This window comes from Tetrao urogallus (assembly GCF_951394365.1).
Source record: "Tetrao urogallus genome assembly, chromosome: 19".
NCBI lineage: Eukaryota > Metazoa > Chordata > Aves > Galliformes > Phasianidae > Tetrao > Tetrao urogallus.
Genome location: NC_136832.1, coordinates 5548350 through 5560895, shown reverse-complemented (window position 1 = coordinate 5560895; position 12546 = coordinate 5548350). Strand labels below are relative to the sequence as shown.

At 47.0% G+C, this 12546-nt stretch overlaps 2 protein-coding genes across 2 annotated transcripts; one reads left to right on the top strand and one right to left on the bottom strand.

Annotated features, from left to right (window-relative positions):
* Positions 1-186: 186 nt before the first annotated feature.
* Positions 187-1758, top strand: DOLK (dolichol kinase; the record flags this gene model as incomplete). Its single annotated transcript, XM_079544789.1, has 1 exon — positions 187-1758. One exon carries the CDS (start codon positions 187-189, stop codon positions 1756-1758), a length of 1572 nt encoding a protein of 523 aa, XP_079400915.1.
* Positions 1759-4232: 2474 nt separating this feature from the next.
* PHYHD1 (phytanoyl-CoA dioxygenase domain containing 1) lies at positions 4233-9784 on the bottom strand (the record flags this gene model as incomplete). Its single annotated transcript, XM_079544920.1, has 11 exons — positions 4233-4278; positions 4702-4828; positions 4946-5062; positions 6130-6258; positions 6591-6612; positions 6692-6754; positions 6933-6988; positions 8308-8355; positions 8463-8538; positions 8842-9000; positions 9752-9784. The coding sequence occupies 11 exons, from the start codon at positions 9782-9784 to the stop codon at positions 4233-4235; spliced, it is 876 nt and encodes a 291-aa protein (XP_079401046.1).
* Between the last annotated feature and the right edge of the window lie 2762 nt (positions 9785-12546).

The following is a 12546-nucleotide window of genomic DNA, read 5'->3' as shown; positions in this document are numbered from 1 at the left end:
TACGAACAAAACAGCTGCAAGCAAGCTTCAGTTTTTCTGTTTTTCCAATAGTTGCTTTCATCGTTTGTTTGTTTTCAATAGGAATCGCAGTAGTGTGAAAGAGAATTCCTTCTAGTGGACAACTACTGAGAAGATCAGGACCCATAACAAAGATCTTGAAAGCCAAAGCCGCGTTGGACTGGAACCATGTTAAACAAACCAGTGCTGGTGGAATCCCTGATCGTCTTCAGCATCGTTCTGTGCGTGCATGCAGTGGTGTGGGACCGCTACTCCTGGTGTGCTGTAGCTCTTGCCATCCAGGCTTTCTATGTCCAGTTCAAATGGGACCGCCTGCTGCAGCAGGGGGGGGCTGTGTTCCAGTTCCGCAGCACAGCAAACAGTGGGCTCCTGCCTGCCAGCATGGTCATCCCCTTGCTGGGGATAGCAATGAAGGAGAGGTGCAAGGCTGCTGGTATCGTGTACTTTGAACGCTTTGGCATAGTTGTAGCTTCCACTGGCATGTTGGTTGCTCTATTTTTGTCTGTGATTGCCGTTGGCATCACAAAACCTGTGCCCACCAACACTTGCATACTCACTGGTGTTGCTGGCAGTATAATTATCTATACCATGAAGCACTCTTTGACTGTTTCAGAAGTGATAGAGGTCCTAGAAGTGCTGCTAATTTTTGTCTACCTCAGTATGATCTTGCTCTACCTGCTGCCTCGATGTTTTACTCCTGGAGAAGCATTGCTAGTTCTCGGAGGTATAAGTTTTGTTCTCAATCAGCTCATTAAACGCTCACTGAATGTAATCGAGGGCAGAGGTGAACCCATAGACTTCTTCCTTCTGGTGGCAGTTATTGGAGTTATTATTCTTGGGCTTTTTTTCACTGTTCTCTTCATTTTCATGGATTCGGGTACTTGGATCTCCTCCATGTTTTTCCACATGATGACAGCAGTGCTAGGCTTAGGGGTCATCATGCCTTGGCTTTATCGACTGATCCGGAGGAACCCTTTGTTTTGGCTGCTCCAGTTTTTGTTTCAGACACAGACGAGGGTTTACCTGCTCGTATATTGGACTTTTTTGGCTGCTTCAGCGTGTGGCATAGTTTTCTACCAGAATGCCAAGAGATCGTCTGAATCTAAAAAACACCAGGCCTCAACCATAACCAGGAAGTATTTCCATTTCATTGTTGTAGCAACTTACGTTCCTGGACTAATTTATGACCGCCAGCTTCTCTATGTTGCTGCAGTCCTGTGTCTGGCAGTGTTCATATTCTTAGAGTACATTCGGTACTTCAGGATCAAACCGCTTGGTCAGACTCTTCGCTATTTGCTGTCTCTCTTCTTGGATGAAAGAGACAGTGGGCCTCTAATCTTGACTCACATTTACCTTCTTCTTGGCATGTCCCTCCCAGTGTGGTTGTTCCCCAGATCTTGTGCCCCTAAAGGTGCCTTGTCTGGGGCAGGAGCACTGGTGCCCTACGCTGGCGTGCTTGCGGTAGGGGTAGGAGACACCATGGCTTCTGTTTTTGGCAGTACCATGGGGGAAATCAAGTGGCCGGGCACAAAGAAGACCTTTGAAGGGACAATGACAGCAGTTTTCGCTCAGATCATTGCTGTGGCTCTTATTCTGATCTTTGACAGCAGCGTGAACCTGAACTCCAGCTATGCCTGGATTCTGGTGTCTGTGAGCTTAGTTTCTCTTTTGGAAGCTTACACGACCCAAATTGATAATTTGTTGTTACCTCTCTACCTCCAGATCATGTTTATGGTTTAAAAGCACTTCCAAGAATAGAGGTTTCTCCACTTCTAGAGAAAAGCAGCAACTGAATATATGCACATCAGTCACAGATGAAAGATGATCCAAACAGTGTTTTTCTTTTGTTAAAAACAAAGAAAATCTATTTAAAATAAAAGTTTTGTTTCAGTCTGTTCTTTTTTCTGTAGTTTTTAAAACAGCACAAGTTGATTTTTGTCATAATAAAAAAAAAAAATAAAAATCACAGGGGAGAATCTATTAAGCCCTTCTGCATTGATAGTCCCTTATTGCCAAGTGCTGTGCTTTCTCTGCCTCTTCCATTTCCCCAAGAACTGCCTGAGCTGAAGCTTTGCTTTCCAGGATCCTGGTTTGAAGGATGCAGTTACGTTCTGACAATATGTTCCCCACAAAAAGGCACCACAGTACACTTTGGGAATGGTGTAGTGCTGCCCCAGACACCTTACACGATTCTCCCCTGCAGTCCTGACTGCTTATTAGGAGCACAGGTGGAGCAGAAGTGATGCTCTGTGCCAACAGATCAGGCCCCAGGAACGAGTCAGGGCCCGCAGGGAGGTGGCATTGCCCAACATCCCCCACCTGGGCCCAGCTCCACACCTGAGCCTGCCTTTCCCAACATGCCAAAATTGTTCAGGGTTTGTTTTGGTTAATAATGCAATATGGGACAGATACCGTTTGCAAAAAAACAATTCAGACTAGGCTGCATTTCCTTCACACTGAACTGTAAAACCTGCAAATTCAGTCCAGCTTCTTGCTTCTGTTCATCCACATGAATTAGATATTTTGCAAGTTGCAGATAATGGTGCATATAAGCAGAGGACAGACAATCATTGCTCAGCAGCAGGCACTGTTCTAAGAGATTAACTCTAGTAATGGAAAGATACAGAAAAAGTTCCACTATGACCCACAGCCTTCACCTCCAAAACAGCACAAAACTACAAGAAGTCACTTCCCTCTCCATCCCCACTTGCAACTGTGAAACAAACCATAGGAAAAGCACAGGGAGAGATCCCAGGAACACCACAGCAGGAACTGAACTCCAGGCTGCTGCTATTGCAGTTCGCCAGCCTCATTCCCACTGTGCCAGCCTGAGTTCTGCACCGTATTGAACATATTCTGCATTGCTAGGCAATGCCCAAAGGGATAAAAATTCTTCTTACCATAGATTTAATTCTACTATTTCACAAATCAGATGATCAAACCAACACTAGAGATGGGTAATACATTTCTGAGAGGAATGAATCACTAAGAATTGGAGCCTTGTTTCCCTAACAACTTATTGTTAAGTTCATTCTGGTTTTGTCTCATTTTAACTAGATAAAACTTAGTGCCCATTTAACCAAGCATTCAAAAAGTAAATTTAAATAAGTGTGGAATATTATGTAGGAGCTGGAGTGCCTCACTCCATCCTGACTTATGCTCCCAAATTGGCTGGATTGAGCTGGGTATGTTACTCAGACACAGATCTGCTACAAACACAACTCCATGACTGCTTGAAAGTGATTACATCACACCCACGACAGCATTTCATTCCTACAGTCTCTCCCACTTCTTTGTCCCCATCTATGACCTTCTGTGTTCATTGGGAGAGATACCATCTATTGCAACTCCTTCAGAAATGCTACCTGCGTTCTGTTCAGCTTAGCACACAGGCATGAGCTTGCCCCTGATGCAACTGAAGTTACTTAATGTTCCTAAGGTTTCACTGTGGTTTGGTTTTGTTGGGGTTTGGGCAGTCATGGTGGTGCACACACCTCAATCGGATCATCACAGAGCTGTGCTGCAGCCCCACGTGCTGGGAGGAGATCACACCGTGACACCCTCAAAAAAAAGGGGTGAGATTAAAATGAAGATTCATGATTTTTTATTGATGTATCACGAGGGGTTTTGTTGTTGTTTTCATATTTTCAACATCTTTAAGAACGTTGATATTTTTAATCAAGCCTAGAGATCAAACATTCAGCTGCAATTTGCAAGAAATACCCAGAAGAGTGATTAATTAAAGAAGTAGACTCCCTGATTCATTTTGCCCACAGTAGCATTGTCTTTATTACTATTCAAAGAATAGGACAGAGACCCAAGGCTGCCACTGTCACACAACACGTTCACCTGCACTGCCAATGAACAGAGCCAAGCACTAAATGAGCTCTCGACTTAAAATACTACAGCTCTACAACAAGAAACACTTCTCAACCATTGCCATGGTCAAGGTGGAACACTCCTTAATGGCCTGTTCTGGAGACAGAAGAGATTTCCTCACCAAAAGGACTGGGCTACTATCCTCAGAGCAGGGCTCATCCTGCAGCAGAAGCTTCTACTGAAGGCAGGCAGATTGAGCTGCATGAAGGGAGCTTGCTCACAGTGGATAATTATATCTTGAGCATTGATCTAGTGAACTGCACTTAAAGAGAACACAGACAAGCAACCATGGGAACACCAACCAGCCAGTTGACTCCAGAAGCCAATCGTGAATGTCAAGTGTAGAGTGGTGGAAAAGGCAGTTCAGGAGTTGGCTGGAGCCTAGGTGGTAAGGAAGAGCAAAAAACAAAACTGCAGTGACTACTCCAGTTCTGGGCCATTAAATCAGCAATCAATACTGCTGCACCCAAAGGGCATTTCAAACAACAGCAAGAGCTGATACAGTGAGAAGTCAGCATTTTAGAACCCCTCAGGCTGAACACCAGTTACACCTGTAGTCATTAGTTCTGTCTTTCAGGCACTTTGCTGTTTTATTTTAAACTTAGTAGAAATCCTGAAAGAAATCCCTAAGGCACGTGGTTGCATATTTTGCAAAGTAGAAGCACAGCAAAGATTGCCAAGCATGGAATTTTTCCCTTTCTCCAATATGCTTATTGAACATGACTGTAAGAAGTCTGCGAATACACCAGGGTACAACTTAAAAGCTTTCATTAAACATTTGTCTAAGAATCACAGCAACCCTACCAGTTCTCCTTGCTCCAGTTGGTGCCTTTGGCCTCCATCACATGGAAGGTGTACACGTGGCGAGAGAACCCCGAGCTGTTCATTTCACTCTTATGGACGACTTCTCCATGGATGACTATGAGCCCACCTGTTTGGAAGAAACACCCAGACTGCTTTTGTTCCCAGTCGTGAGTGCTAAATTTGACATAAGGAAAGTACAGCTGTTGAAATGCAATTGTGTTTCCCTTCTCTGAGGTGCTTCTACCTTTACTTATGGGCACAGGTACGAACTTGCTGTCATCGTAGGCCGGCTCTGACCCTACAAATTCCACACACGTCGAGGCACCTTGGGCTGCACGCACCATCCTGCGGGTGATCCCACCTGCACGTCCACAGATAAGCAAACATCCATACAAATGAAAATGCCAGCTCTGTTTTGCGCAAGCCCAGAAACACTCTGTGGTTCCTTTTGGCACTTAAAGGAACAACGCTGCTAATGTATTCGATTCTTTCCTTGGTGACTCAGGGATTTTTCAGCATGCAAAGATTTGGGATTTTCCAGCTGTAGTAGAAAGTGAGAATCAGCTGTGTTCTGCTTCCCCTCCTGGCTCTGTGCATCGCAGCGCAGCCTCGTAGGAACACGATGCTCAAACACTTAGGCAAAACCCAAAACCAAACTGTCATCCATGTCTTCTTCCTGACAGCATAATCTGCTGTCAGAGCACAACCTACTCCAAAGTGTATGAGGGCTGAGTGATTTAAAACATCAAGAGAGCTGTAATTACCGAGTAAATGCTTAGGTGAGCAGCATTGGAAGTCAAATAGTATGTCCTAGAGGAAGAGAAAGGCAGGAGACTGCAGAAATGATGCTGTGGTGGTTGGGGTGAAAGAGGAAGTTAGAATATTGTCAAGAGTTAAGAGGTCATGGGCACAGGGGGAAAAGAGCATCCTTGTGAAAAGCTTGGAAAAGAAGCAGTTTTGCAAGCAGGAAAAAAAAAAAGAGCAATGGTTTGTTAGTGCATTCTCACTCCAGAGGGCAGAAGGAGAATTACAGTTTGAAGTCCAGGTGACGATGAACCTTTTCAAAGCTGCAGACAGAAGTACAGAAGGAGCACCGACAGGTGGCAATGACACATATCACCACAAGAAGAAAGAAGTCAGTAGTTCCAGACCTTCATTGCATTAAGAACCTGAATCTCAGAGCCTGGCAAAGAAGAGCCTGTGTTGCAGGGTGATGTTCTGAAACAGCACAAAAGATGCAGGGCGACTGCAATGGGCCTCACCCTCACAGGTTCTGGAGTAAATACAGCACCAGGAGGGCTGCCTCTTCACCCTATAACCCTGGTTTCAATTTAAAACTAAGCACTGTCAGCCATGTACAGTTAAAAAAAAAAAAAAAAAGAAAATATTGCTATATTAAGCTCTGCTGGAGGAGTGGCCACAACTTACTGGTGTGGGAGCCAGGAATGAACCACAAGCAGCCATTCTCCTGGGTGGCATCCTCCAGTGCAATCCAGAAGCCCAAGACCTTTCCCAGGGGCTCCGTGTGCAGGAACGTGGCATCCTGGTGTGGTGTCACTGTGATGAAAAGCAGCAGGGTCAGAATCTCAGTGTGCCTGGGGCCAGCACTGTGAGGTAGGGGCATACATGGTGCTCCTCAGCCTGCCCTGACCACCCATCGTGCCATGGAATCGCTTGAGGTAGCAGGAACAACTAAAGGCCATCTCCCTGCAGCGCACAGGGACACACACAGCAACATCAGCACTCACAGCCCCATCCAGCTGTGATCTCAGGCATCTGCAGGGACGGGGCACCACCACCTCTCTGGGCAGCCTGTGCCAGCTTTACCTGCTCACAATCCTTTCCTGAAGGACTACCTGTGCTGTAATACAGAGACACACGAAGCTTACCTTCCCCACCGATGCCGGGTTGCTGCAAGGAGAAGGGAGACACGTGAGGAGGAGTGACACTGGCTTCACTCCTGCCATGGCAGGGAGGCTCGCAGCCATACCTTGAAGATGTACATGCTCTGCACAACCACTGGTCTCTCAAGGCCTAGTTTTCTCCCCAGTTCCTGGAAAGAAACTTCCCAAAATTTACATTTGCTGCTTCCTGCACACGACAAAGCGCTGTTTTCTATTGGTATTCTGTCCTTTTACGTTCGAAAACTTTGTACTTAGGAGTCCAGAATACTCAAGTTGACCATCCCATCATTTGGTTTTCTGTCAGACAGCTCTATCAGCTCAGCTTACCTGCACCTTAGAGGAGTGAGTGATCTGCTTGAAGACAGGATCATGAGCGTGCAAGGCTAAGGGGAAAGACAAGGCTCAGGGTGAAGGTTTCAGTAACAGAAGGGAGCCCAGAGGCTGGCAGCAATGGGGTGCAAAGAGCACAGCCAAGCAGCCAGGAACTTCCACACCCCACCCCCAGGAGCAGATCATCAGCATCACTCCATTCCTGGAGGTGTTCCAGAACTGTGGAGATGCGGCACTACAAGACGTGGCCAGTGGGGATGGTGGGTGGATTGGGCTTGGGAATCTGAGAGGGCTTTTCCAACCTTAATGACTGCCTGAGGTGACACAGCCCTTCTGAGTTAATACAGTCCTCTTTAGAAGACTAAAGAGTGAAAAAAGTGAGTGTTGTGATGAAGCATATTACACAGAATATACGGAAATGCAAAGCAAAAAGAGATGCAGCTCCCCCTCTTGCCGATCAGGCCCAGCAAGGGCTGCCACTGAACAAGGGACAAGGAGAGATCCCATTAAAAAGACTCATTATGGAGAATCAATCAGAGAGAAGGTGCTGAGGCAGCAGGGGACAGAACTGTTTTCACTTCCCAGAGGAAAAGTCAATGTAACAGAGCCCAGCAGAGGCTGCTCTGCACAGGGGTGCTGAGAGAGCTCCGTATTGCATTTCCAAGCTCAGTGACGTTTAATCTGAACAAAGTTCAGGGGAATGAGCTGAATCCTGCTCTTATTTTCCACGTATTGTTTGAAGACAAAAGAGATTCAAACCCAAGTGGGGGGCTGGGAGAGAGGTAATAGGGCACAAACTGAAAGCAGAAGGAGATAAGAAAAGATGCTGCAGTGAGAAAGGAAGAAAACAGCTTAACTGTGCAGAGAGCAGGAGACAGTCTGAGCCATGTGCAGTGGGAGCAGTTCAGTGGGAGGTTGCTCAAGCAATCTCTGACCCCAAGAGGTCTGAGGGCTGAAGTCCAAACCTTTGCACACCAGTAACTCAGTGCTATGTGCAACCAAAGAGCCTCCTGGAAGCGTTCTTTGGGTTTTGTTTTGAAAGGTTTATAGCTGAGAACTTTGGCAGCAGAGAGTGAGGAGCTGCACAGAGACATCTGCAGAGGCAGATATGGAACGATGAGGGAAAAAGTGAACTGACGAGCTGAAATTGAGATTAATTTAATACAGGAGAGGTTTCAAAGGAAGGAGTTGCATGAGGTTTGCAGTGTTTGGGGCACAGTGAGAAACAGAACAGGGACAAAGCCACTTCTGCTCTCAGGAAGGTTTAGATTTAGGAGACTAAAGAGGGTGGGTCTGAAAAAATCCCAGTGCCTAAGAACTGCCTCCCTTTTGCCCATCCTTCTCAAAAAACAAAAAGATCAATTGAACGTACCATGGCCAATCTTACTGACAGATTTCTCCTTTGCAATTAGGAAGTTGCCTACAAGACAAAACCAGATTTTAATATGTTTAGCAAAGCAGGAATGGTTGCAGAGCTGGAACCTGGCCCTGCCTCCTCACGTTCCCTTGACTGGGTTCGGGGCTCACCTCTCTCATCCAGAACACCTTTCTCAAAGAAGAACCTGACCTTGTCTCCACTGGTGAGGAAATAATCCGAGCTGCCCTGTCAGAGAGAAGAGCCCAGTAAAGACAGCATCATCATGAACACACAGCCAAACCTTCAATCACAGATAACACTCACCTGCATCTTTTTCCCACCAAGCAGCAGCAGAAACAAAGTACAGTTAACAGAAATCATTCCTACAAATACTGAACGCATTCTTTCAACATTAAACCTCTTGGCACTCCCTAGGACTCCAGCCTGGCACACACGGACTACCAACAAACACCAGCAGAAAGCTGGGAAGCCAATGCCTTCCCCCTTCTGTCCCAGGGCAGCATGGGACCAGCCCTGCCCTGCAGGTACCTGTGCCTGGAGCTGCTCCTCTTCCTTGGTGGAGAACTCAGTCCGGCAGTGTGGTGGCACCTCCATCCCATCTAGGATCCTCTGGATGCTGCTCCTCATGCTGTCACACTCCTCCGGGCTGAAGAAGTGCTCCAGGACGAGGAAACCATCCTCACGGAACTGAAAGGGGGACACGGGGTGGCTGCCCTCCTCCTGGGCTATTTCTGATATGTTTCCCTTTCATTCACAAATGACAAAACTGAAGTGTTGTTCTTTTATTTTTAAAGTTCAAGTGGGGCATTACCAAGAAAGATCAGTCCTTAAACAGGCTCAGATCCCATAGAATTAAGGGGAATACATTTCATCTCCCCACCCAGAAACCAGAGTAGATAGTATTGCTGAGTCTTCATGGTTTAAGGATATCTTAGCTACATGAGCAACAACACTTAAATTACATATACTGCTAAAGCAAACAGAGCATTCATTTCCAGATTCCAAATAAGGAGGAGATGCCTTTACAAGCTAGAAGGAGAAAAAGTGATTTTCTCTAAGGGAAAAATCCCTGGGTGGCTCTCACGGTTGACTACACAATCCTCTATGAAATGAGGTGAACTCTGCTGGCACTGCTTCCCTATATAGAACACCACAGGGATTATCCTCAGGGACAGATCTCAGCCTCGCAGTGACAGCTGAGCAGGAATCAGAAGGACACAGAAGAATTCTCAGAGGAGCTCTGCAGGGCATGCAGCCCTCCGCAAGTTTGCACCCACAGCGGGTTTCCAAGGCTCAGAACGAACAGCAATGCACGGAGCTGAGCAGAATACAAAGTGTGTGCAAAGCAGATCTCTGCCAGACCTGAGCACTGGTTCAGCACGGAGCACCCGTGCCTTGCAAATGGTGCAGGTATGTTCCCTGCCTGCTGCTCCCTTACCTTCTGCATCTGCTGTTGGGTGACAGACGCCATCGCAGTCCCACCAGCCTGGCTGTGCACGGCTCTGCCACCTCGGCACGTGACCCTTGGGCAGCATGTGACAAATGCAAGCACAGAGCCAGCACAGCCACCTCCTGCTCTGACCTCTCCGTGGCTCCTGGCTCCCAGTGCTCAGTGATGGAGCTCTGCTCCAGCTCTCGGTGCTGCTGTACAGAAATGTTTGTTCTTTGTGATCGCAATTTGCTGCTTAGCCCCAGGGAGAAATAGCTAGTTTAACAACCCAGATCAAAAAATGGTAAACACAGTTGTGAATTAAAGAAGTAGAATAAGATTCAGGTAGGATGAAAAGATCAAGGGCCACCGAACAGAGAAACAAATGCAGAAGCAGTCAACTCAAACTCCTGCAGAGTTCCCTTTGCTCAGCCAGCAGACCCTGCCCTGCCAGCAAGGAGCCCAACCACCAGGAGGTGACAAACATGAGATCAAGGGGTGCTAAAGCTGAAGGGCTTCCACCAGCAATTCAGCCATATTCAGAGTCACCGGCTGGTCTCATTCACAGCTGCTGCTTGGAAGGCGGTTGTTTCCAAACACACTTGGCTAGCAACTGAAAATCCATCTGAAGCAGGTGGTGTTCAGGAAAAAGATACCTTATTCTGTAAGGGAAACCCATTCAAATCAACCCCCCACCCCCCTTCTTTGTGTTTTATTTTTAATGAAAAGAGAATTCAGGATTTTCACTAGAGAGCATCTCATTTTGAGCACAGAATCATAGAATCTCCCAGGTTGAAAAAGACCTCTCAGATCCCCAACCCCAACCCACCCCCTCCCCCATGCCCACTGACATCCCTCAGTGCCACATCTCCAAAGCTCTGGAGCACCCCCAGGGATGGTGACCCCACCATTCCCCAGGCAGTTGTGCCAGTGCAGCACCACTCCTTCCAAGAAGGAATGTTTTCTAACACCCAACTTGAACCTCCTCAGCACAACATGAGGCCATCACCTCTCGTCCTGTCGCTGCTACATAGGAGCAGGTATCTATCCATCTATATCTTTAAAAAGAAAACCATCACTCATCACAAGTTCTTCCCTCTTGTTTAAGGAGCCTTTCCAGATGACGAAGCTGAGCTGTTCTGAAGAATGTTGTGTAATCAGTAGGAAAACGAAACAAAGACAAGGTAACACAGCCAGCCTACTGCAGCTGCTGTCTGTAAGGCCATGTCCCTTACTCAGGGGGAGCCCTGCTTGGGAAGCAGCAATCCAGACAAACACTGTTTGCACGCATTCCCATACCCTTCCCCTGTTACTGAGGTCATTCATACCATCACTTCTCATTTCCAGTAATCTTCTTCCAAGCAGTTTAGCATGCCATCTTCTCCACTCCCCATCTTACACACATGTGCTGACTCCACAAGCCACTCGAGTTCACACACACGACAGCAAACCACAGCTTCCCTGTTTATGGATTGCATTGTAAAAAAGCACTCCCGACAGCAAAGCAGGGCATGGGGAGTGCCAGCAGGCAGTCACACAAACAAGGGCACAACCACAGTGGCTACAAGAGCAGTTTGGCCTCAGGAGCTCCCCAGCCCTTCCCCCTTCCAGACACACTCCTATTTTGAGGCTGAGACATTTCCAGAAAGAGGAAAACCAAACCACCACCCCCACATAACGCCCCCAAAAAAGCGAACAAAGGACATAAATATCTTCTCTTCCCATAAGTTTAAACAAGGAAGTAGTGAGGGCTCAGACAAAACTGGGAAATCAGCCCTTTTCCCTTCTTCTCCCCCCCCCCCTTTCTAAAAGCTCTTGTGCAGACTGTTCACACTTTCTCCTGCTCTGGAGGAAAACTGTGCTTGTGGCCAACCCCAGCACCATGGTACAGACTCACGGTACAGCACTGGAACACCGAGAGCCCTGCAGCAGACAAAGCCCCAGTGTTCCAACTGCCTTGCTGAGCAGCAGAGCTACCCACGCTTCCCCTGCAGTGAGGTTCCCATTGATGCTGATCAGAGCTCCTGATTCCCCATAGCCAGCTCCAGCATCCCAGCATGCTCACCAGGAACAAGGAGTACATGTTTAAACTGTGTTAAACTGTCCAGTAGTATCTACTTTAAAAAGCATCAATACTCAAATATTTTTCCCAAACAGTCCTTTTTCTGAAGTTACCAAAAGCCTCAGAAACAGAAGAGTTCCCTACTGAGAGCACTCTCACTGTTATCCACAGTCTGACACAACAGCTACTTTCTTTGTGAGTTTTCTACCTACTGGTTTTTGGTGTGGTCAGGCTAGAGAACTGTATGTAACAAATCTAAATCATAGCTCCAGTAACCCTGGGTCTTCACTCTATGCCTTAGTAAGCTACACAGAAAATTTGGAATTATCTGGATTGCATTTTTCCCAGCAAAAACATCAGTTCTTCACCCCAAAGCTCCTTTCCATCCCCATACTCCCATTCCCTAGGAATCCAACAAGCACCACCAGTTCTCTGATGGCTCCTTTCATTCTTCCCTTTTGCTCAGTGACTTGAGGTGCTGGTGACCCCTTGCCAGAAGGAAGCCCCAGTCCAAGAGAGCCTTAGATGACAGGAAGCGTTTTGTCCACTCCTTTCTTAGCTCAGCCCTTCCAAGCATTCCATTAAAAACTTAATGCCAATAAACTGTGGCACAGAGCAGCACCTTCCACCACCCCGGCTCTGCGTCACTTAAGTAGGTATAATGTCACTGTGGTCAAACAGCCTCAGAGGAAGCAAGGGAATGCAGGACACAAGAGAAATACCTTTCTCTGTAACAAATGAG